General features: G+C 44.8%; 1 protein-coding gene across 2 annotated transcripts in view; it reads right to left on the reverse strand.

Moving 5' to 3' along the window:
- MTERF3 (mitochondrial transcription termination factor 3) overlaps positions 1–24,762 on the reverse strand; it is a 703,041-nt gene that overhangs the window by 304,908 nt on the left and 373,371 nt on the right. For both annotated transcript variants that reach the window (XM_069621399.1, XM_069621398.1), the window contains exon 5: positions 24,169–24,316. In XM_069621399.1, coding sequence (XP_069477500.1) covers positions 24,169–24,316 — 148 coding nt within the window. The remainder of the gene's footprint in view (positions 1–24,168; positions 24,317–24,762) is intronic.

Below are 24,762 nucleotides of genomic sequence, written 5' to 3' on the forward strand. Positions count from 1 at the left end.
TAGTGTCCTGACTACAGTTCGGTACCCTCAGAAAACCTGCCGTTGCATCGCAATACCTGTTGTGTTCCATTCTTATCCAAACCAGAAACACCGATTATACGTGTCGACAATGATTATGTACCGCTAGCTATGCAGCAGTACATGAAATTGCACTTGTTTGTTACTAACCCACAAATGTATTCCTTGGTTTCACTTGTATTCTATACCATTTGTGTTATATAGGCTCCTGCCTATTTTTAAATGTTCATTTAGTCAACAATTAAACTTTGATTTATGATACATCTACCTCTCTGTGATCTCTGGGCTAGCATATGCAAATCTAGCCTCACTGTAGTATAGGTGCACCTCCTGTGTGTCTATGAAAGGGGTAGCCGTTCACTCTACACACTGTTCTGATAGTCCCCACTAACCCTCAGAGTCAGGCCCCCCTACACAAAAAAAAGAGGGTCTCTTGCCCGCTTATATATTTCAGTTCCACGGACAACCCTTTGGTTGTTGGGCAAGATTAATTCTTAAACTTAATGGAAAGCGTGAATATTATCAGCTTCTCCGTTGATCTCTAGAAGAAACTTTTAGAAACACTGTGACTCTTAGGTACCACCACAGCACCAGTGGTCCCAGACAAGAATCCAGCATCTAATGACTTGGATATACTACTCCAAAAGAAAAAGAAAGTCATTAGAACAGAATCTCATGGACAACTCATGCTTGAGTACTTAAAAGCTGGCGTAATTCCAGAAGTACTCCAAGTTAAAAAATATTCCACAGGTTTTTCTAGACAACCCAAGATTCATGACCAAGTTTAGTGGCGTTGGAAATAAGTGCTCAGGTGACTAGGTGATTCTCATGATAGAAACAGCTGAAGAAGAAACAAAAACCCAGAAAGAAGAACTGAACACAGTAGAAGAAAAAATTAAAAAAGATTCTATAATACCAGACCTCAAGACCCATTTAGAAAAGATCGAAGAAGAGATAACTACATTCCAGAAATTCACAATAGAAAGAAAATTGTGGAAACTGAAAAACGACAAAAGAAACTACAAGGAAGAAAAGACCTACCCTTACTTGGTTCCATGTTTTTACAATGAGCAGAACCAAAACGCACCAACCAACAGACAGAATCCACAACGATTCCCTAAGAAATTTGTGACTTTCTCAAACAGTTCCAACAGTAGTGACTTAGACTCAACCACTTCCGGACCATCAACATCTAAACAAGCTTCTAACCAATAGTTTTTTCAAGGACGGGGACAACGCGGCTGACCCAGATACCAAGGACCACATCCAATGCGGACAAGACAATGGATCCCGCCAACCCAACAGATGTGGTAATACCCATCTTCAACTTGCGTAACCACATCCTCTCCAGCGATGAAATCGGTATCCTCAGCAAAGGATTGAGCTTTATTCCCAGCACCCATGCGGACGGATTTAACACCGAAATTGAATTGCGAAAATTCTTCAGGATAATCCGGCTTAGATATTTCTTTAGAAACAGCCCCGAAATAGATCCAACCAAATCGACTGGCCTCTAAACACCATCAACGTTTACACCCTTGTCCTCTATGGTTTGTCCCAAAATATTTGCTTACAAAATTCGGATTCTGATGGAAATGCATCACATGTTCTCGAAACATATTCGGTATCCAAATAATCTGAAAAAACAGGAAATACTTGCTCTAAAATCTATCGAAGGCGACCATGACTTCCTCATTAAGCCTGTGGATAAAAGGAGGCAGCATTGTACTATGGAGCAGGCTCCTCTACAATATCAAAAGTTAATAAACAATTGTCAGACACCAAATTCTACAGGCAAATCAACATCAACCCAACCACAAGACTCCTTTCAGAAATAGAAAGCCTAATGTGTCATGCCTGGCAAGAAGGTTGGATCGACGAAGACGAAAAAGCCTTCTTAGTCAATCATCATTTTGCCAACCTTCTACCCGTTACCTAAGGTACACAAAAACATCCTCTGCCCTCCAGGAAGACCCATAGTCGCCAGGATAGGTTCTATACTAGAACCCCTATCAGTCAATATTGACCATTTCCTGCGCACATTCATCAGCAAAATGCCCTCATACATACAGGACACCACTTCCATGATAAAGAAACTCAGTGGTTTTACAATCAATCAAGAAGACCTCCTCGTGACACTCGACATGGAGTCGCTCTATACCAGCATCCCCCAACTAGAGTGCATCCAGGTACTAGCCACCTACTTAGACCAAAGATCCAATCCTGAACCACCCACAGTATTCCTATTGGCATGCACCAGACTTGCCCTGATGGAGAACTACTTCATTTACGAGAAAACCTTTTACCAGTAATGCCACGGTACGAGTATGGGGGCAACCTTCGCTCCCGATGTAGCAAACCTGTTCATGGACTCCTTTGAAAAAAAACTCCATCTATCACAACACTAATACTTTCAGTACCAATGTATGGTGTTGGTATCGTTACATAGACTATGTTTTCATGATATGGAAGGGCACAAAGACGCTGCTACTAGATTTCCTAGAATGGTTGAATACATGTTATACGTGCATCAAATTTACAATACAGTATGATAAAATGTGCATACCATTTTTAGATTTATAAATCTACAAAACCAGTAACACCCTGGGCACTACCCTATACAGGAAACCTACGTCAAAGAACACTCTCTTGGAGTACAACAGTTTTCACCCCGCAGGACTTAAATAAAATGTGGCCCATGGACAATTTTTAAGACTTAGACTTAATTGCATGACATTAGGAGACTACGACAACAAGAGCACCGAACTGTCCACCCGCCTCAAAGAACGCGGAGACCCCAGGCACATTGTCCAAAGAACCCATAAAAGAGCTAAACATACCAATAGAGTCTTGTTTAACTCCAACAGCAAGAGACAAACCCAAGGACAAAATCACATGTGTAACTACTTTTATGCCTCTCAGTAACTCACTCAGAAAAGTTGTACTTCGGCATTGTGATACTTTGCATACAGAATCGTTCATACCCGCAAAACCACGTTTTGCCTTTAAACGTAGCAGAAACTTAAAAGTCTGCCTTGTCCACAATTATGAAGAACCCAGCAAACCACCTAAACCTCAGCAAACACTATGGCACCTCCCTCCTGTAAGAGGACATTACAGATGTGGTACATGCTCAGTATGTTGCCTTACAAAAAACATACAAGAAATTGATCTCACAGAAAGACGTGGACTTTCAACACCTTTACCAATTGTAAGACCAAGTGGTCTGTGTACGCTATCAAGTACCCCTGTTACCTACTGTATGTAGGTAAGTGCAAACGTGAAATTAAACAACGAATATGCGAACATAGATCTTGCATTAAGAACCTAGTAGAAGATAAACCTATGGTGGCACACTTCAAGGCAAAAAAACATAGCCACAAGGACATGTCCTGATTTATCTTAAAAACAGCAAAAAATACATTCTGCAGCGGCAACCGCGACATGATTCTACGCAAACTCGAACAACGATGGATTTACCGCCTTGACTCTGTGAAAAAAGGCCTCAATGTATCCATTGAATGGAACCTTTTCTTCACTTAGCACTCTCTAGGTCACATCACAACAGAGAGGCCACCCTATTAGACATTTGCTAGGTACTTCTGTCATGCTCCATAGATAATAGACTTGCTAACATAACTTAGTCTATGTGTTCCAAAAACCATGCCTCTGTTTAACTACTTTTTTCTACAGCACGAAGTATATTTCAGACGTCAAATATTGTGTCAAAACAACTGCTGTATATGTTTCCTATGACGCAATTGTGAAACGATTTGTTTGTTTTTTCACTGCATGAAGCTTCGTACAGAGATGGTAGCCTATGAATATTCCAGATGCTAAATAACCTTGTTAATAATGCTATAACATTTTTGTTAATATTCATGTCAAAACAACTGTTGTATGTGTTCCCAAATGATGCACTCACCCATGATGCATTGTACTGCGCCTAATGCACACCATAGCACTGTTTATCCTCTATTTATTAATCATGCACTACTTTCTCATGTAATTTTTTCAACATTAACCTGGTCTCTGCCACAAGTACCTCATGCACAGGAATTGTCATTTAGCCAAAACCCCACGCATCCTAGGCCCACAGTTAATACTTCACTCAAAGAAGGGCACACGTTTTGTGCACAAGTCTGACTAAACATTTTACAATTGTCCCAATTGTACATCATCCTGCAGCAAATGAGTCCTTTTGACACATGTAATTGCCTAACTCGTGATACAGCTCCATCTGCGCGCATTCAACAAGCGGCTTAATAAAGTTTTTCAATATAAACATGAGTAGAGACGAGACACTGATCCCCTGAGTGATACAGCACCTCAGCAAAGAGGTAAGACGGCGCTCACAGCTTTTTCTGTATTTATTATTATTTTGGCACCCCAATGATCACTGTGCGGCACGCGGTCCACCTCCTGTTTTAGTTTTTAATTTAAATATCAAGCATTTGCCCACTCAAGATGAAACGAACCCGCCATAAGCATAGCCGTAAATTATTTCCGACTGTATACGGCTGCCTCTTTCATCTATATTGTGGCTCAAAAACCTATAGCCACCCACTGCTAGATCCACCTTGCTTTATATGACGGACCCTTGCTTACTCCACATGACGCCATTTTGGCATCACTCAGCACCTCTTATGGACCTCCTGCTCCATTACGGTATAGTCCCTGCACAGCTCGTCACTAGGACGGCACACAAATAATGGGCCACATTGCAGGGTCGCATAGTACGCCTTATGGGAGCACACCTTTCCAGGCACCATTACTCCATCGGATGCCACACGCCTACTCTACCAGGCCAGCCGCCACCCTGGCTCATTTACAGGACACCCAAACAGCACAGGTTACCAGTAATCAAGGCTATGCCTTTCCCTAAATAAATTTCCAGGTTTTCGCTCTTGAATTTTCACCCCTGGGCAACGTGAATCCTTCACCCGCTGAACTACTACAGAATTATCAAACATACTTTCAGCGCACTGCCTGCAAATCAGACGGCCATCACTCCAAGACGCTACCTTGCTATGTCAGGTAAGCTTGTTGGCCTTTTTGTCCAAATCCTCCACAAAGTCTGTTCTTCCTCAGAGCTAATACTCAGCCTCTTCCTCCTACCAGATACCAGCCTTTGCCGGATCCATTAGACATCCCTGCTTGTACTAACGACAGCTGGCATCATGATTTTCCTTTCAAGACATCACCTGAATTACTTAGGTAGGTCACCTACTAGAGTGCCTTCTTCTCCCTAACTAGTAAGGTTATGAACACATTTTAAGACACCACTTCTCATTTTAAAACCTTTAGGTGAACCAAGCCCCTTCACCAGTTGTCTACGGGCATACCATTACCAGTGTCCTGACGACAGTTCGGTACCCTCAGTAAACCTGCCTTTGCATCGCAATACCTGTTGTGGTCCATTCTTATCCGAACCAGAAACACAGATTATACGTTCGACAATGATTACGTACTGCTACATATGCAGCAATACATGAAATTGCACTTGTTTGTTACTAACCCACAAATGTATTCCTTGGTTTCACTTGTATTCTATACTATTTGTGTTATATAGGCTCCTGCCTATTTTTAAATGTTCATTTAGCCAACAATTAAACTTTGTTTTATGATACAGCTACCTCTCTGTGATCTGTGGGCTAGCATATGCAAATCTAGTCTCACTGTTTGTTTGTTTGTTTGTTTGTTTATTTGATATAGCGCAAAACCAAACCCGCAGGTATCCGGGCGCAAGCATATACAAGGTGACTTGAGAACTTAGTTACAATGACAAGCAAAAAAATATGCAGTGACACAAAACAATAGGCAGTGCGGTAATTCAGCAGGGTTACAGTCTGAATATACTTATACAGATGATGCCATATATCGAAGGCATGCAATGCTAGGTAACAATAAGCCACAGTTTTGTGGTCTCGGACAGAGCCAGTGAAATTCCTAGATACTGGCAGTGGTGGACGGGTCCCTAAAGGAGGTCAAGTTAACAAAAGGCATAGTCAGGGGGTGACACTCAAGACGAGTGGTTCTAGTAGAGGGGGGTGATCCCGTTAGATGTCATTTGATCGTATCCATGAAAGAACCTTACGCCTAAAACATGGATAAGGTTGGTCCTTTCTAAGTTCTAAGGGGAGTTTGTTCCAGGTTTGGGCAGCTATGACTGGAAAGCTGGCGCCGCCAGCTGTACTCTTTTTGTATCTCGGCACCATCAGGGTATAAGCGTTGGTCATTCTTGTGGGGCGGTTTGAAATTCTCTTGTTAAGCCTGTTTGCTAGGTAGGGGGGAGCTATATTGTTTAGCCCTTTCGACGTGAGCGAGAGAGTTTTGAGGGTGATTCTGTCTTTAATTTTTAGCCAGTGGATATTCCTTCTGGAGGTAGAGACATGGGCTCTGTTAGGAATGTTTAAGGCTACTCTGAGAGCATTGTTTTGGAGTGTTTGGAGTTTGTTAAGGATATACTTGTTGGATCCCGCATATAGAGCATTACAGTAATCCAGTCTGGATATGATAAGTGCATTAGCTAAGGTAATGCAGCTAGCCTCTGTTAGGAATGGTCTGCAAGCTCGGATCAGTTTACAAGTATAGGCGGTGGAGGAGGCTAGGGAGTTAATTTGTTTCTTAAAGGTGAGTGCTGAGTCCAGATAAACTCCTAGGGTTTTGACTGCAGGCATCACTTTAATGAAGTTATTGTCAATGTTAAATGAGGCATAGTTTGGGTCAAGTTTTTTAATCGCTGTCTCTGTGCCGAGGATCAGGATCTCCGTTTTGTCGTCATTCAGGCAGAGGCCATGGGATGCCATCCAAGCCTGAATGAGGAGATATATCTTGTTTACCAGAGCTGAGTCATCCAAGAAGTTCCCCGAAAGGGGGATAAGGATCTGAGTGTCATCTGCGTAATTAGTGTAGATGACACCCAGTCTATCCAACTTGTCAAACAAAGGTTTGGTAAAGATGTTATACATAGTGGGAGATACACATGATCCCTGGGGGACACCGCAGGAGACTTGTATGGGATCGGCAGCTGCTAGGGGGGAGAAGACTCTAATTGTCCGGTTAGCAAGGAAGGATTGTACCCAGCTTATGGCATCGCTTGAGAAATGGGCAGCGGAGCCGAGGTGATTGCACAAAACTGCATGATCTACCAAGTCAAAGGCTGCCGATAGGTCAAGGAGGAGTAGCATAGCTGATTTTCCATTGTCCTTCAACTCGTCGATTTGAGTCTTGAGGTCAATCAGGGCTGTTTCAGTGCCGTGAAGGGGACGGAAGCCGGATTGTCGTGAGCCCAGAAGGTTGTTAGTTTCAAGATAGTCCTGAATTTGCAGGTAAGCTACCCTGTCGATGATTTTGAGTAGGAATGGGACAGTGGTGATGGGTCTGTAATTAGTCGGGATGGAAGGGTCGAGGGTTTGTTTTTTTAGCAAAGGTAGGACCCAGGACTGTTTAAGGTTATTGGGGACTAGGTTAGTCTTGAAGGAGGCGTTAATCAGTTTGGAAATAAAGGGCGATAGGTCTCTCGCAGCATCTTTTATGATTTGGGCAGGGCAATTATCTCCTTTACAATTAGAGGGCTTAAGGGAGAGTATAATTTTTTCTGTTTCAAGTATGGTTATCTGTTTGAAACTAAAGGGGTGAGGGGTGTTATTGGACTGGTTTAGGGAGGGCTGTGCCTTGGAAATAGGCTCCACTGGTGATAGCAATACAGCTTTTTTGATGGCAATTTTGGTTTGAAGAGAACTGATTTTTCCTGCAAGGGCATTTTGTATATTGGTGCACCAGAGCTTATTTTTAGGAGTATTATCAGTTTGTGGTATAGGTGATTCCATTTCCCGGAGGATGGAGAATAATTCCTTAGTATCAGATTTGGCTTTAGCTATTCTGTCGTTGTAGGTGTTCTTTTTAGTATTAATAATTTCTTTTTTGTACCGTTTGGCATGGGTAGCTAACTTGATTTTGTTCTCCTCAGTAGGCGAATGTCGCCAGATTGATTGCAATTTTCTTTTTTGAGTTCGGAGGTCTTTCAGTTGAGGAGTGAACCAGTTATTCAGGTGTGAGAGTTGTTTACTTTTACGGACTTTGGTGGGGGCGATCAGATCTAACGCCTTAGTCATGGTGCTATTGTAGGTTTCCACAAGTAGGGTCGGGTCTGTGATGTTGTCTAAGTTGCTAAGGGTGGGGAGAAGGTGTGGAAGGAGGTGTTCTGCTGTAATGTCTTTTTTACTTCTAGTGGGGAGTGGCGGGGCCATGATTATAGGTTTAGGGTGGGTCAGGTCGAGTGAGGCAGAGAATGAGATTAAATGGTGGTCTGTCCATATTTGAGTGGTTATGCTGGTGATACTGATGTTACAGTTCAAGTCAGCAACCCAATCTAGGGTCCTACCTTTAGAATGAGTGGGGGTAGTAACTTTTTGCGTTAATCCATAATCATGCAGTAGTGTGGCGACAGATGTGGCATGTTTATCATTGCCGTCGTTGAAGCCAAGGTTAAAGTCTCCCAATAGTAGGATTTGCGCATGGTCTTTTGCATTGTTAGTCAGGATACTAGTTAAGTCGTCCTCAAAAGTTCCTAGTGGGCCAGGTGGTCTGTAGATCACATAGATGGTGACAGTACGGTTGCATGAGAGTTGGAGTTTGGCGGCAAGGAGTTCACAGGACTGGGATGTCGTAGTGGTGACTAGTCTAATAGGCAAGTTAGCTTTGTGGATGATAGCTAAGCCACCTCCTTTGGTATTAGGTCTGTCAACTCTAAGCAATTGGTAGCCATCTGGTATTGCTAGCATAATAGCAGGGCCCGCAGCCTCATGGAGCCAAGTTTCAGTTATGAACAGCAGGTCTGGATTATCATTAGTTAGGATGTCTGAAATCTCAGTGGCATGGGCTACCATAGATCTAGCATTAATGAGGGATCCAGTTAACAAGAGGGTGCTAGTTGGTATGGTAGTGGGGGGTTGCATCTTTTTGGTTGAGGTAGCTATTTGAGATGTAATCTGCTTGGGCGGTGAGACACCTAGAAGGAGAGGAGTAGGCTTGGGGTGTTGTGAGCGTTTGTTCGTTGGGTTAGTTAGGTTGGTATAGCCCCTGAATGTGTGGTAGGATGATGGTTCATGTAGATAGGACAGTCTGGCCCTTAGTCTCATGTTTCTATCTTTAGGTGGGCAAGAGGCGATGAGTGCAAGTGCCATGATAGTGAGGATGCTAAATGCAAGGTGTACTGTATACTTTTGGGAAGTTTTCATTATAGTGGTGGTCAATGAGTACCTAAGTATGTTAGTGCAAGTTAGGCTGGGACCTGGCCCTGCATGGACTTGTGTAGTTAGACAGTGTACTAGAAGTAGGGTGGACTGGGCACGTGCAATTATGCTATGAGCTACCAAGTCCTAGACAAATGCAGATTGGGCAAGGTACAGGACATAGACTGACTGGACAGGTACAGATATGCTATGAACTTCAAAGGCAAGGTCAAATGCTGTCACAGATTCAGGTAAGTAGGAGGCAGTATAGTAGCAGGGTCTGTCTAGGTATGACAATCACAGATTAGGCTAGAAGCGTTATGCAGCTAAGAACTAAGGCAACTAGCAGTGGTATTGTTTCAGTGGTCACTTAAAATTGCTACAAAAGGTGGGAGCAGCCGCAATACGCCTCAATCATATAGCATTACTGTAATATACATGGCATTAGTACTACAAGTGTAGGTATATAATTTTCAGGTGGATAATTCGCTAGTGGAGAGTGGTGAAACAGCTTCAACATAGTCTGACATACGTGATACGATACGAGAGGCCCTAAAAAGTGAGGCAGCAGTGCGCAAGTGCAAATGACCCACGTACGGGCAACAGAAAAGAGTGTCTTTGAACAGTTCCATGCAGCCGTGTAAACAGCAGTCTGATAGATACACAGCACAGCAGAGGTTGCAGTAAAGGTTTGGGCATAGACACTGGTAAATTGCTTACCCTAATATTGGTGCATGCATGAGCAGGATGTTATAGATAGGTCTCAAGAGGAGCAGGGGTCCTGGCACTCGGCACTTTCCGGCTCCTGACAGGCTCACGACAGAGGGAAGCCTTAGGCAGTGTGCCTTTGGCGGTGGGCCGGCTAAACTGCCTGCCGGCTTGCTATTGGCCAAAAATACGGGCTGTGGGCCAATCGGAGTGTGGATCTGGGCTTAGCAGGTTTCCTCCTGTGCAAGCTCCCAGACGATGTGGCGGGCGACCATTTTCGAATGGTAAAGACCCTCGTGGTCAGCAATGGCGGTGATACTCTCCGGAGTGCTGCAGACAAGCACAATGGAGAACGAGTGTCATTAGGCACCCGCTAGATATGGTGGCGATATGTGGAGGGGCTCAGACGAATAAAGGGCACTTTAAAAAAGAAATGCATCGGGCTTCCAGGCAGATCGGCACAAGGCAGATTGCCTACCTTGATGTAAGGGGCTGCCTCCTGGCAGGGCACTGCTCCTGCAGTGGGCGTAGGGAGCTCCTGCTCCGGCTGAGTTGAGGCTGCCGATGATCCTCCAGGCTCATGACAGAGGGAAGCCTTAGGCAGTGTGCCTTTGGCGGTGGGCCGGCTAAACTGCCTGCCGGCTTGCTATTGGCCAAAAATACGGGCTGTGGGCCAAACGGAGTGTGGATCTGGGCTTAGCAGGTTTCCTCCTATGCAAGCTCCCAGACGATGTGGCGGGCGACCATTTTCGAATGGTAAAGACCCTCGTGGTCAGCAATGGCGGTGATACTCTCTGGAGTGCTGCAGACAAGCACAATGGAGAACGAGTGTCATTAGGCACCCGCTAGATATGGTGGCGATATGTGGAGGGGCTCAGACGAATAAAGGGCACTTTAAAAAAGAAATGCATCGGGCTTCCAGGCAGATCGGCACAAGGCAGATTGCCTACCTTGATGTAAGGGGCTGCCTCCTGGCAGGGCACTGCTCCTGCAGTGGGCGTAGGGAGCTCCTGCTCCGGCTGAGTTGAGGCTGCCGATGATCCTCCAGGCTCACGACAGAGGGAAGCCTTAGGCAGTGTGCCTTTGGCGGTGGGCCGGCTAAACTGCCTGCCGGCTTGCTATTGGCCAAAAATACGGGCTGTGGGCCAAACGGAGTGTGGATCTGGGCTTAGCAGGTTTCCTCCTATGCAAGCTCCCAGACGATGTGGCGGGCGACCATTTTCGAATGGTAAAGACCCTCGTGGTCAGCAATGGCGGTGATACTCTCTGGAGTGCTGCAGACAAGCACAATGGAGAACGAGTGTCATTAGGCACCCGCTAGATATGGTGGGGATATGTGGAGGGGCTCAGACGAATAAAGGGCACTTTAAAAAAGAAATGCATCGGGCTTCCAGGCAGATCGGCACAAGGCAGATTGCCTACCTTGATGTAAGGGGCTGCCTCCTGGCAGGGCACTGCTCCTGCAGTGGGCGTAGGGAGCTCCTGCTCCGGCTGAGTTGAGGCTGCCGATGATCCTGTAGAATAGGTGCACCTCCTGTGCGTCTATGAAAGGGGTAGCCGTTGACTCTACATACTGTTCTGATAGTCCCCACTAACCCTCCAGAGTCAAGCCCCCCTACACAAAAAAAGAGGGTCCCTTGCCCCCTTAGAAGTCCAACTTGCCCACAATGTTTGTTTGTTTAGTATTTATTATGCGCACCGGACCATAGGGTATAAGGGCACAGAAGCTAAGAAAATGTACAGCTTAGAGCAAGGTTACAGGTTACAAGTTACAAGGTCATAGGTTACAAACGTGTTATACATGTGACAAGTAACATTTGTAGCAGCCAAGTGGGTAAAGGCAGGCGGGAGCAAGTTCATACATTCATTTAACATTTGTTGTTATCAACTAGTTGATCACATTTTGCCTGAATTTGGTAAAGGATTGTTCTAGTCTCACTGTGGTGGGTAGCTCGTTCCACAATTGAGCAGCTTTGACTGGGAAGCTGGCTCCACCTATAGTGGAGAGTTTGAATCGGGGTACTTGAAGGCGACATGGTTTGTCTCATGGAGTGTGTTCTGGTGAATCTGTCCTTTAAGTATTATGGGGCTTTATTATATAGTGATTTGTGTGGGAGGGATGCAGTTTTAAGTCTGATTTTCTCATAGGTGGTAAGCCATTTATGTTTCCTTCTTGTTTCTGAAATGTGTTCTCTCTTAGGAATGTTTAGTGCTGCTCGGAGAGCATTGTTTTGCTGTATCTGAATTTTGTTGATAGTGGATTTGGTAGCTCCAATGTACAAGATGTTACAATAGTCTAGATTCTAGATGATTAGAGCTCTGGCTAGTGTTAGGCAACTGTGCTGAGATAAGAATTGTTTTCCTGCTCTGATTAGTTTACATGTGTAAGCCTCGCACTTTGTCAGCAGAACTTTAGGTAGGGACTCCAAGATGTTAAACATGGCTGTGGAAGAACTGCCTGCGTTACTTAGATCAAGCTCTGTCAATGAATGGTCAAGGGATGGCGAATGTAGTCCATACGACCAAAATAGTGTGACTGGGTGTTGGCTAGCCGTGTCAGCCAGCCACTCCGTTCGGACGAGGTGAAAAAAAGAGATGCTTCCACCGGGGTCGAGCACACATTGAGAATCATCCCAGTAGTCTTGTGAATCCCGGTGCACACCTACTGATGTGGCCCTTGCGCGGTTCCAAGTGGGCTACCGCTTCTCTGTTGCGGGACAACTGCAGCTTCAAGTCGCTCAAGTGGATCCAGATTATGCGTGAGAGCCTTCACTACAGTTGCAATCGTTTTTGATCCCAGGAAAGAAAGTGATGCTGAGAGCTCCTCAGTCACCTCCTTATTATAAGCAGCTAGATCATGCTCAGTGGTTGTTCCAGTTGTCAGGACCTTCGAATCTTTAGCCAAAGGAAAGAAGTCTGACATCATTGTTAAATTTGTCAGTGCCGCTCCCCGTTGTTTAGAGGAGGTCTAGCCCACCATTCCCAGCTTGACTGTGCGCTGGGGGCAGGCACAAGCTGCATGTCGGTGTTATTTGCAGGAGTGTCTTCCGGGGTAACCATGACTCCACCTTCCATACTGCCTCCTTCCTGGCAGTCTTTTAGCGTGCTCATTAGTTACACCGCATCAACAGGACCCAGCACTTCCTCGGAGAGAGGACAGGGAGGGCAAGGGCCAGGAGGACAGGGAAAGGACAGGGAAAGGCTCGTATGGCTATAATGGCCGTTGTGTCCATAGTCGACGTCATATCCCGAGAGCAGGTAGCCGTGCGCTTCGTTTGGCGTGCAGCTATAGGGTTCCCTGCTCAGCGCTTCCTCTTCCGGGACGTATTAGAGGGAAGGCTCTTCTGTCGAAGGGAACTGTTCGGAAACATGATGCCGCAATTCACATAAGAGTAAGGTGTAGAACAGGAGTCAGGACAAAGTCAGAACTTTGTGCCACTATCAGTTCAGTTAAAATTCAGATAAAAACAGACAGTCAATACCCTGTAGTTAAAACTTGGGTGTTAATGCAACCTAAAAGTGCCTAAAAGCAGTATCAGCCAAGATACCTGGGTAGGAAGGTAAGCAACAACAATCAAGGTCCCAGGCCATACAGCGATCGGCCAGCCCAGCTGACAAGGAACCCTCTGACGGTCGCTGGGACCAGAGCAAAACAAACTCACCAGGGAGAGCTGCCAGCTACAAGTTACAGTCCAACGCGCCGGACTGAAGAAACTGGCATTTGCAGACCGATACAGACCGATACAGCAACTGCTGCGAATGCTGCGAACACTGGGCACCACGATACAGGAGCTCACCGGCCAGCAGCAAGTTAGAGGAATGGAGCTTCCGACAATCTAATTTCTATTGTCACTCAGTATCATTTTTTCCCTCTATCAGGGGGAAGAAAACAAATGTGCATTGCAACAATGTAGCCAGCATTGTTCACCCACTCAGACAAGAATCGTGGGAGAAAAAAGGTAACTATTCTTTGCAGTCAATACCCCCACGGATTAAACGAAAGATACAATCACTTTCCTATGCTTACCAGTAGGTTTCTTTCGTCGGAAAACACGCGTTGAACACTCAAGAGAAGGGCTTGAAAGCATACATGTAGCCTCTGCCAGTAGAAAAAAACAAAGCAGTGGCTGACCCTAATAAAAACTTAGGTGGTCCCTCAGGGGGATAACCTGACAATGAGCACATGACCTAATCATTAGACAGCCCATCCCACATAACTGTGACCAGATGCCCTGCCTGACTGTGTTGGTGGATGGTGGGGGCTGCCAAAGGGGACAGGTGCTACAAGAAACTTCAGGCTGAGCCCAGGGTCAGCATGGGTAGGATCCCAGGGCTGACCTCACCATGCCATTCGCAGGGAGCAGGTGCTCTTTGTCACATGTAATTGAAGCTACTCCAGCCCCTTTAAGAAAATCAAGGAGCAACATTCCTGCAGAGCCGGCAGCAGCCGTAAGATTGTCTTCTCTCATAGGGGTACTAAAACCATGCTTGAATTCATAGAAAGAAAGTGGGTTCCTGAGCTAGACCAAGGGAATTGTGAGAAACCTGAAGGTGTTTCCCTGACTAGTCCCCAGGGATCTGTCATCCAGGTGGCTAGGATATTGGATCCAGCTCCTGGGGGTGGACCAGTGAGGGAGGATCACCTGGGTGGGGCGGGAGGGGGGACCTTGGAGAGTGGAAGTGGGACGACCGGTGAGATGCGGTATGCCCCTTCTTGTAAACCCTTTTCCCCTTCCTACCACATAGGATACACAGAAACTCTGCCCCCAACCTCTTTCCAACACTAACACTTTTGCACATAGAGAAAGACAACGGACTAACACCAAAGCCGTTTACCTGACATGTCCCAACGCAAGGGTCAGACAAAGTCAGGCAATTAACCAGAATCACACACACCTGATGGCCCTTTCCCTTCCCCACAGGGATAAAAGGTGGAGCATGAGAGCACAATAAGAGCAAGGCAGACCGCACGACAATACATCTGAGCACGGAAGTTCAAGAGGAGGAGAAAGGCGGCGAGAACCGAAAGGGAGACAAGGAGAGAAGCAACCTTGCCATTTCCGACCCAGACCCGCGATACCTCTGTGGAAGGAATCGTAAGACCACGAACAATAGCCAGGGTGTGTTGCAGCAGCTGTAAACGGTATCCGGAGCATGCCTACGTTGATAAGCAGGGCAGAGAGAGACGCCCGCTACCGTGGTACCGTCCTTGACTCCCAGATACAAGAAAAACCAAACAGTTCATCACAGCCAGTGAGTCGGGGGTAGAACCGATAAGAAACCGAACTGTGTTGAAATAAAGTCGCAAAGTGGCAAATTAAGAAAAGTTCAAAGAACTGTGAACAGTAAGGGAAAACCAACTGCAGAGGAGTCATGCACACCTGGGTGCTCACTCGAGAGACTTTGGTTGATCCAGCGTTTGTTGAAACTACCGAAACCAGAAGGCCCTTGGAGAGCTGCAAGTAAAAGGGCAAAGTGGTCATACATGGGTCTAGCAAAAACCCCTGTACAGTCGAAAGTCTTTGACCTGCGCAGAAGTTGGAAAGCTAAGGGAGATGAATCTCGCACAGTGAGAAAGAACTGTATGATTTGTAAGAATTGGCAAGAGCGAACCAGACGGAGGGATGCCCATGGTGAACTGTTTAAAAAGACATTAAGATCTTTGAATGCCAGAAATAAAATTAAGTGACAAAAGCCGTAGTGAACCCGACGGAGGGAGGCTGCTATTCGAGAAGGGTCTGAGCACGGAAGAGGGGGATCCAGGGGTGAAAAGCCAACACCCACCAACACGTGCAGATAACAGACCAAGTTGGTGGAATACAAGCCAGTGTGAACCCGACGGAGGGAGGCTGATATTCGAGACGGGTCTGAGCCCGGAAGAGGGAGACCCAAGGGTGAGTAATCCTCACGCAAAGTGCAACCAGAAAGGAACTTCTGTAGAACTTTTGTCTATTTGTTTTAATCTGTCAGGCCTTTGGAAGCAAGAAAACCTAACTACCGAAGGTCCTGATATCATTAAGAACTTTTTGTGAATCTAAGCCTAGAAGAGGGGGCTCCAGGGGTGAAAAGTCATTACCCAATGTGCCTACGGAAAGGAACATTTTGTTTGTTATTGTGACCACATCAGGCCCTCAGAGGCAAGAGACTTTTTGTAGAAAAGAGACTTCAACCACCAAAGGTCCTGATAGCCCTGAACGGAACTATCATCTCGTGCTGGGAAAGCTCGAATGTGTGCTATGCTCAGGAGATCCGCAGTTGATTGGTGCCATGCAGTCCCTGACCACTGAAGTACAGGCACTACGTCGAGAAAATGTGGTCCTTAGGCAGATGATATCAGCCTGGAACGGTGCAGCTCTTGAACATTTGCTTGGAGAACTATACTGCAGCAAGTATTCTGGAGACCTGAAGAAGCTGAGCGACTTCCTGAATGCATGTTTGGTTCACTTTACCTTTTCTCCAGCACATTTTGCTACATGAAGGGGCCCCCGAGGGACCCTCAGATGTGGAAACAAGGCACAGTCACCACACACGAATAGATACGCCAGACACGAGGTTCCGTTCCCAAAATCTAGGGTTTATTGCAATACAAAGAAGTCCCAGTTGGCCAAGTGGTCCCACGCCCCGTGACGTGTGTCTAACAGACCTCGGAAGACGCAAGAGAGCGTGAAACGTACATCGGTTACATATATACAAACGGAGCATCTTACAATCAGTAATGACACATTTGATGCGGCCCCTAATTAATTTCCCTTTGAATTAGAGGCGATGATTGACCATTGTGACAAATATGACACCTTAGACCACCATCTTTAGTAACAGTTTGCAATCTCCAGTTTTACAGACACCATTCTTTGTTTGCGAGAACACAGCGTTTCTGTTTTTCATGGCCAAGCTAAGCGTAGGAGACTGGCACATACCAGGCCTGACTATCTCTAAGTTTCGATTCTCATTCTAGAGGTCTGCCCGCTCTCCGGGGCCTCACTGGGCTCAGAAAGGGGGGCTGTAAAGAAGATCATAATTCAACTCTTTAAATGCTAGTTTTGTACATTGCTATTCTTTCAGGAGACTCGCTGGCATTCGTATACTGATTAAATGCCTTGCTCCCTGTCTTCAAGGATAAGTGAGGGAGGGAATCGGGCATTTCTGTCTGGCTCTCCAGTGTAATGTTTCAACATGTTTCTTAGCCTTGGACCATTGAAGCGAAATAATATCTACAGCAAAGCAGTTTTACATGAGGCAAAGTGGCAACGTTAGAGAGAGTAGAGCGAGAAAACAAAATGGCGATTCTGGTCATCTTAAAATGGCTTCACTCTAGTTGAACTAATAGCTACGTAATAACTAATGACTAATGAATATATACTGTAAATGAGGCGGTTGGTCTTCGGCCAACCAATTATCATTCATTTCCGGACCCTCAAGGGGTGTTTGGTTTTTCTGGACTGACATACAGATAAAGCTAAAGTCAGCTATATCATTAGCCACCTGATATGGAGCGCCTTGGCATGGGCAACCCCATTGCAGCTAGCCCATTGTTGGATTGCTATGATAAATTTGTGCAGACTCTTCGTGCCATGTTTGGGCGACCGGAGCTCACTTACTCGGCCCATGAAAGATGTTGGATTGTCAACAAAGTGCCTTCCTCCTCATGGAATACATCACTCGATTTAAACAACTGCTGGAAGAAATTGGATGGCCAAAGGATGCCCTCTTTGCTCTTTTTCGTTGTGGCGTACAAGACAATTTGAAGGTGAAGGACAAGTTGGCTCGTGTTCCTAGGCCAGCTAGTTTCGGGGACCTGGTAACTATGGTTCTTCAACGTGATTACCGCTTACAAGAAAGACAGATTGAGAAAAGGCATACTAGATCCAGTGCCGTATCATGCCCTCTCAGGTGCACTTCCTCTGTTGATCTAAAGAGGTTACTTCGGAACCCATGCAGTTGGTAGCTGCCAGAGGTCCATTGACTCCGGAGAGGTCCCAGAGCAGGCAGCTCTCTGGGGGACACCTTGTTGGCTATTTAATGATGTCATCAGGGCGGCTTCCTCAGAGAGACGACCTATATTCACCAAGGACAAGAACAAACCCTTGGAAGGCCGGCTATTAGTACCCATGGGCAGCCTGTACCATGAAGTCCATCCACAGAGAGGAGGGCTCCCCGGGTAAAAAGCAGCCAGCCCAGAGAGCCATCATCATTATTTGGGAGAGTTGGCTAGTGGAAAGCAGCATACCCTCAGTGGCCAGGACACTAGGGAGTCCAAAGAATACAGACTATGGTGAATTAGTTGATGAAACAGGGCCTAGTGGGTGGTGAGACGAGAGAAGCGTAGAAGAGTGAGAAGGGATTTAGCCTGTTTAAATGAAAGTTGGGGAGAAAGAAAGTTTGCAGGTTGTCTAGAGTGAATGGGAAGTCGAAACAAAAGCGGAACAGAAGGACATTTTGTAGTCCACAGAGAGAGGATCAGGGACAGGACTGTTAGTGAAGAAGGAGAGAAGGGTATCATCTTTGAGAAAGAAACATGGGGTACCACCCGGGAGGTAAGGGGAACTTTAAATTGGAGAAGACCTTATGAGTTTTTATGTAGCAGGGAATAGTTTGTTTGGTAAGAGAACAAGAAGGGTAATACCTTGGGAAGTGAATAGAGGGGTACCATCAGGAAAACTAGAGGAAACAATAAAAGACCATAGAAGGAGATTCCACCAAAGAGAAACAATATTGGGAAGGTTAAAGAATTGGACACTGTGGAGTTGGAGGAGGAGACTAAGGAGAGACAGGGATCTCTGTATAGAGGTGAAGTGAGAGACCTTCGAGAGGGGGAGAATTGGGAATAGAATGAGAAGGGTATCATCTTGGAGAGTGATGTAAGGGGTACTACGCAGAGGCAGCACAAGAAATAGGAAGTGGTGGAACAGAAGCAGAAAGGTACTACCTCAGAGGGGGAAGTGAATCGTTCCAACTGGAGAGTGGACGAAGGAGCCATTGCACCTGAGATACAGAATATACAGACATGAGAGACTATTGAGAAGTCAACTCAAGAGGACAGTGTAGTATTGAAGGAGGAGGGGAAAACATTGGACAGATGTACATTAAAGAGAGGGAAAGAGTTGTGGGGAGGAGTAGACTGAAGGATATCATGAGGAAGAAGAGGAAGAGAGGGAACTTCTAGAGAGAAGGAAAGATTACAGATGGTTCACCACTCTTAAAATAAGTCAGAAGAAGAACAGAGGAGTAGACAAGACAGAGAACATGTGACAGTAGAGGAGAGACAGAAGCTAGTGTAAATAGGTCAACACATTTGAAGCTAACCATATCAATGCCAACCAACCTCCACACAGACACGATACTATCACCTTGGGAAATAGGAAGTTCCATATCGGTCACCCTGAAAGATCCACCAGCAAGAGACCTAGAAAACTGAGGTATAGCAGACCCCAAAAGAATCAGTTTGCCTGAGAGTTGTCGGTTCTTTACAGAGGACATCTCGAGGACCAGAAAGTGGGACGAGAGAACTCAAGACGCTTGGAGAAGGAAAGATGTCCTCATTGAGGAAAGAAGATTTGTTGTTAATTGAGCACTGGGAGCCCCCTTTGAACTTTTGACTTTCTTTCCAGGAACTTTGGTTTATTTAACTGTGAAACCCTGAAGTGTACTGAGGTTTCCCTTTGGTAGAAAAGGAGAAGCCAATATCTCAGGCATTGACTCTCACTTTAGAAACAGGCACTTTGGACAGAAACCCAGCAGTTTACTCTTTATCTATTTGTATTGTCCCGACACCATCACTATTTTATTTTGACAAAATCCCTTCACCGAACAGTTGGTTGATCATTTGCAGGCCTCGCAAATTCTTGTCATTAGACATGCAGTTCATACACTGGTGCCATGATTATGGGAGAGAAAAAAAATGTGCTTTCTGCTAAATGGTGCATTTCACCGTAAGTACATGTCATATTTGGTGCAATGCTGTCACTCATAGCCCAGACGCGCACAGTGGAACTTGTTTGCACTTACTGCAAAGAACGTTTTTTTGCAGTAAATAGAAAACAGGTTTCCTATATCCCTGTACCCGCCATGGCGATCATATGCATATGGTCCTCTACCGTCATATAATTCTTTGACTATGCAGAGATTTTGTGAGCCAGTTGTTAGAGATTTTTTACACAACCCTGTGTAAACATCCAACCCAAAGGTTAAACAGTGTGTTTCTCACCAAAAGTAAAGTCCTGACTTTATAATGGCTGTGGCAGAGCCATCAGGCTCAACTCAAGGAGAGAGTGGGGCTAGTAGTAAAATACAGTTAGTCCACACAGTTACCCAAATAAAATGCACACAATGGTGTACAGAATGATATACTTTTATCATGCAATTAAATATAGAGTCTTTATCAGGTAAAATAAGTACTATAAGTTTGACATAGCACATGGCATAAACACAGCTCATGTAAAAAATAGTCATTGTCAGTTAAGACTCGACACACGCCTAAACTACCAGAATATATTTAGGTTTTCGGCACCAGAACTCATTACACTTCTACAAAAATAGATACAGTAAATCTTTAAAGGATACAATGTAATCATGCATTTTTCATAGGCAGGAGTGTAAGGCAAGACTTCAAAAATACAGATAAAATCAGTGGTACTTGTTTAAACGATAGCATTGTTTGGGAATCCTACCCCTAGATAGATTAGCAATTGTGTTTAGCATTTTGTATCTTAACAGCATTATGCTCCAGCAAAGTATAATATGCCAACAGTCATAACAAAACTAATAACAGTGAACAATTTCCACACCTCAAGACAGTATTCTTCCTTTTGTTTAGTAGGCCCTCAACGACACAACAATGTTCCCCTTCATGACAAGCATTGATATTCATCTCCCGTACAGTAAAACTATTCTAGTACTCTCTTATCAAATTGTGTTAACAACCCTGACATTTCAGCGTCTGTGGTGCATCTCAAATAGTATAATTGAACCTAGTCCAAGGAAAGAAGGACAAAAAAGAAAAGGCGTGGAGGGAGTTTTTGTTTCATGGCGGCATAAGATCGAGTGACAGCAACAGTTTCTATGAATGTGCGCCAGATGCAATACATTGCATCTTCTTCACTGTGTCAGCTGTTACCCACTTGATCATATGTCCAGTCCACGTTGAATATTGAGAGCGGGTTAGAGGTTAAATCTGAATCGCAATTTGTCTTTTAGCTAAGGTAATGGTCAGTAACACAAATTTGGTTACTGATTTACTCATTTATAGTTTGGGCTATTCAGTGGCAGAACCACCTATAAGCCGAAACAATTGCTTAGGGTACAGATAGGGAGACATGGCATCTGAGGAGGGACACAAAGCTTGCCATTGTTTCATTATTTGGTGACTCATTGACTGCCCATGGCCATGCAAATCCGTTTGGCCATTCCCACCCAGTTCCTGCCCGTCCCCGGCCAAAACACCTCCTCTTCGGAAACCTTTCAGCTTGCTTTAGTCAAGCCATACCATCAAACGTTGCACTCGAAGTGCCTGCTGGTGTTTTATCAAAGCAGTCTGCTGAGAGTTAATGACAAATGGAATTGTAAACATGCTACTAGTGTAATAACAATGGCTTATCCTGATCTTGCTTCAGTCACTCGATTTATAAGCACTATGTTGTCTTTCACTGAAGTCCTGCTAAAACAAGCATTGGCAAAGCCAACAGTTGTGGCTGGTGTTTAAGAATTAGGCATTTGCCAGGCACTGCTATTAGATGCTCATTTTGCACCTGCTACCATCAATGGGCAGTTAATATTACCAAGGCAGTGTATGGCAAGTGCCTTTCCATGCCTACACAAAAGCCTAAACTGTTTGCATTGCCAGTGCTCGTTTTTATTGGGACTAGTCTGAGTAGGCATAACTTGATAGACGGGTCCATCCCCCACCAGTAAACTTTCCTAGCTCTTCAATTACTGCTACCCAGAAACCATGTACCCATGCCCATCACATCTATAAATAAATGAGCTTTTGTGCATCCGCACACTTTCTTTGCCGAAGCTAAGGCATGAATAAAATATCTTTCAAAGTGATAAATGTGTTTACTTCGCTAAACCCACACATGTGGCTGCTTTTTTTTTTGCTCTTCTTAGAGCAAACAGTGCCATTCGATCAATCACTGCCAGGAGGTTGCACTGTATTGTCAAGTACATGTTGTGAAAGCATCATGAAGTACACACAGACAACGGGTTTAAGATTGGTTCTAAATGATATTATTAACTTAAAAGGCGGATTTAGTAAGGCCTAAGTTTCCCTATGCTACGGTGGGATCTCCCTACCTAAAGACAACTAAGGATAGTCTGCGTCAGGAAGGCCAAATCAAATGTCTGTCTGCATCCAAAACCTATACTTGCCCTCCCAACTAACTGTATACAATGTTTAGGGATGTAAACATCAAAATGAATAGTGATCAAAATAAAGTTCAAAGCTTCTTCCAGCTCTTGGCTTGTAATCAGCTTCCCCTTCCCCAAGTTCAAAAACAGTTCACAAGATATAAGGGTTCCCTTGACCAAGAGGTCAAATCTTCCAGCTTTTCAAAACACAATTCTTTGGTACACTTCCCAGCACTTCGGACATCAGTACTTTTCACTGGTGCACATAGGTAGTTCTATTTCTTAAATTCAAAATCACATACAAGGTTTGTGCAAACCACAAGCTTCTCTATGTATACTTTAATTGGCTTTTCCATAAAAGTGGCACTCTGTCTAGGCGCAGTTGTCGGACCACACGGTCAACCCATAACAGGTCACACAACCGATACCCCTTCATGACTGCTATGCATCAACAATTGGCCACTGCTTTCCTTTGACAGTGAAGCTTGGTTATTTCATTAGTGTCACACTCTTTCAAAACGTTCCCATGGTTTGGTTGGCCACCATGCACTTTGTTACACTTTTCTGTATTCTTCTGTCTCTTGCCAATACAGGTTTCCTCTTAAACTGCAGTTCCATTAACTCTTTGGCCAATACTTGTTTTCTCCTCTCATACCCTTCTTGATATCCTCTTGGCTTTGCCAATACCTGTGCCTCAGACAATACATTCCATGGTATCTGTTGCGTGCACCACCTTTCTTTCACTCCACTCACAAGTGCTCAAAACTTGCTTTTACTCTGAGCAACATTCAGAAGTGCTTATAATGACCTTCACTTTGTCGATACTCAAAGGTACTTGTTTCAGCATTCAAAAGTACTTGCATTAACTTTCAGTTCATTCAGCATTCAAAACTACTGGTTTCAAGATCCCAGAATGCCCCGGTATGAGTGTTTCCCTGGTTTCCACTCACCGGTTGCACACGGCAGCTCCTCGCTACTTGTTCTGCTTTCAGGCTTCCACGAGCTTTGTCTTTCCTTCGCGGCAGCCACAGAGAGAACCGCTCGCTCTCCTGGTTTCCAGCGGGGCTTGGAATTCTTGGGTGTACTACGGCATCTCTCTCTCATGCCCGATACAGCTCCCGCCTCCTGTGTCTTCAGCTCCTTTCCCCTCTTTTGTCCATGCAGCGAGGAGTTTCATATGCATTAGGAGTATAAAGTGACCACAGGTGTGGGTCATTAAGTCCAATTATCCAACTATGACGAAACCCATTAGGTGGACGTGTCTGGCTGTTCCACCTGTATACCTCCATAGCCTTCTTCTTCATCTCAGTACCAGAGTGGTGTTTGGAGGATATCTGAATTAATAAAGGAAGTATGTACTACTCTTTGTTGGCTCCGCCTCGTGTTGGTATCTGACTGATGTGTATTTGTATTAACAATATAAGGCTGATAGTTGTTTGTCTCAACCAAATGAGGATGTGTCTTCCTAGTTGGTCTCTTCCTTGTCCCAGTATTGAGATGGTGTTTCTGGGGGGCTTTTAGGATGGAAGAAAAGGTAAAGGGCTGACAGTAGCCTACAAAGACTTGAGGAATAGAGGGTTCATTATAAAAAGGGAATGGGAGATACCATGTCTCACCTATGGATGTTCCCCCCACCCGATCCAAAAGTGATGCCCTTTCCCTCGCCACCTGAGAGGAGGATACAGGGTGGAAAAGAAGTGAGGACGCCCTCAGCTTCCTCACAATGTTTGCAGCATCTTTCACAAGCACTACACAAAGTATCACAAAAAAAAATATGTGAAATAAGAAACAGAGAGAAATGTTCAGAGTACATAGGAGTTAACAGTAATTCACAATGAGTGAGAATGAGACTTTTCCATACCTTTTGTGGATTTATGCCAAGTTCTTTTTGGAAAAAAAACAGTCTATTATCCAATCTGTCCACTGAAAAGTTTAGCAGATATGGGGCCCGCGAGACCATTCGTGCAATATCTTCCTTGTTGAATTTTTGGGATACCAAATATGCCACTCTATACAAAAAAATCAAACATGAAAACATTTGAAAAATGCCATATGCACAGACAAAAACCTCAGATTAAATTACTCAATTACTGAAACCGTCGAGTGATGCAAGCTACTTCATATACATCTATAGAAGCATCAACTGAACAAGAAACACAGAAAACTTATTTTGCTCATTACAAAAAAGGTCCTGTAACTGCACAGACTTCATTTGATGCAGTGTTTAAACATTTTTAAAATGATAACCTTTCCAGCAGGCACATCTCCTTTTGCAAATTAGAAAAAGATAAGAATAAGCCTTGGTTGGATTTTTCCAGAACCCTGTGGGAATCTTCATGCGCGCAATTGCTGGATGTAGATGAGTCCACGGGAGCTTGCTGATGAATTGTCACATCCATATTCCAATCTAGAGTTCGGATGAGATCAGGAAGCCAGCACACAAGGATTCTGGATC

Source organism: Ambystoma mexicanum, chromosome 5q (genome assembly GCF_040938575.1).
Source record: "Ambystoma mexicanum isolate Mex_15411 chromosome 5q, UKY_AmexF1_1, whole genome shotgun sequence".
Classification (NCBI taxonomy): Eukaryota; Metazoa; Chordata; class Amphibia; order Caudata; family Ambystomatidae; genus Ambystoma; species Ambystoma mexicanum.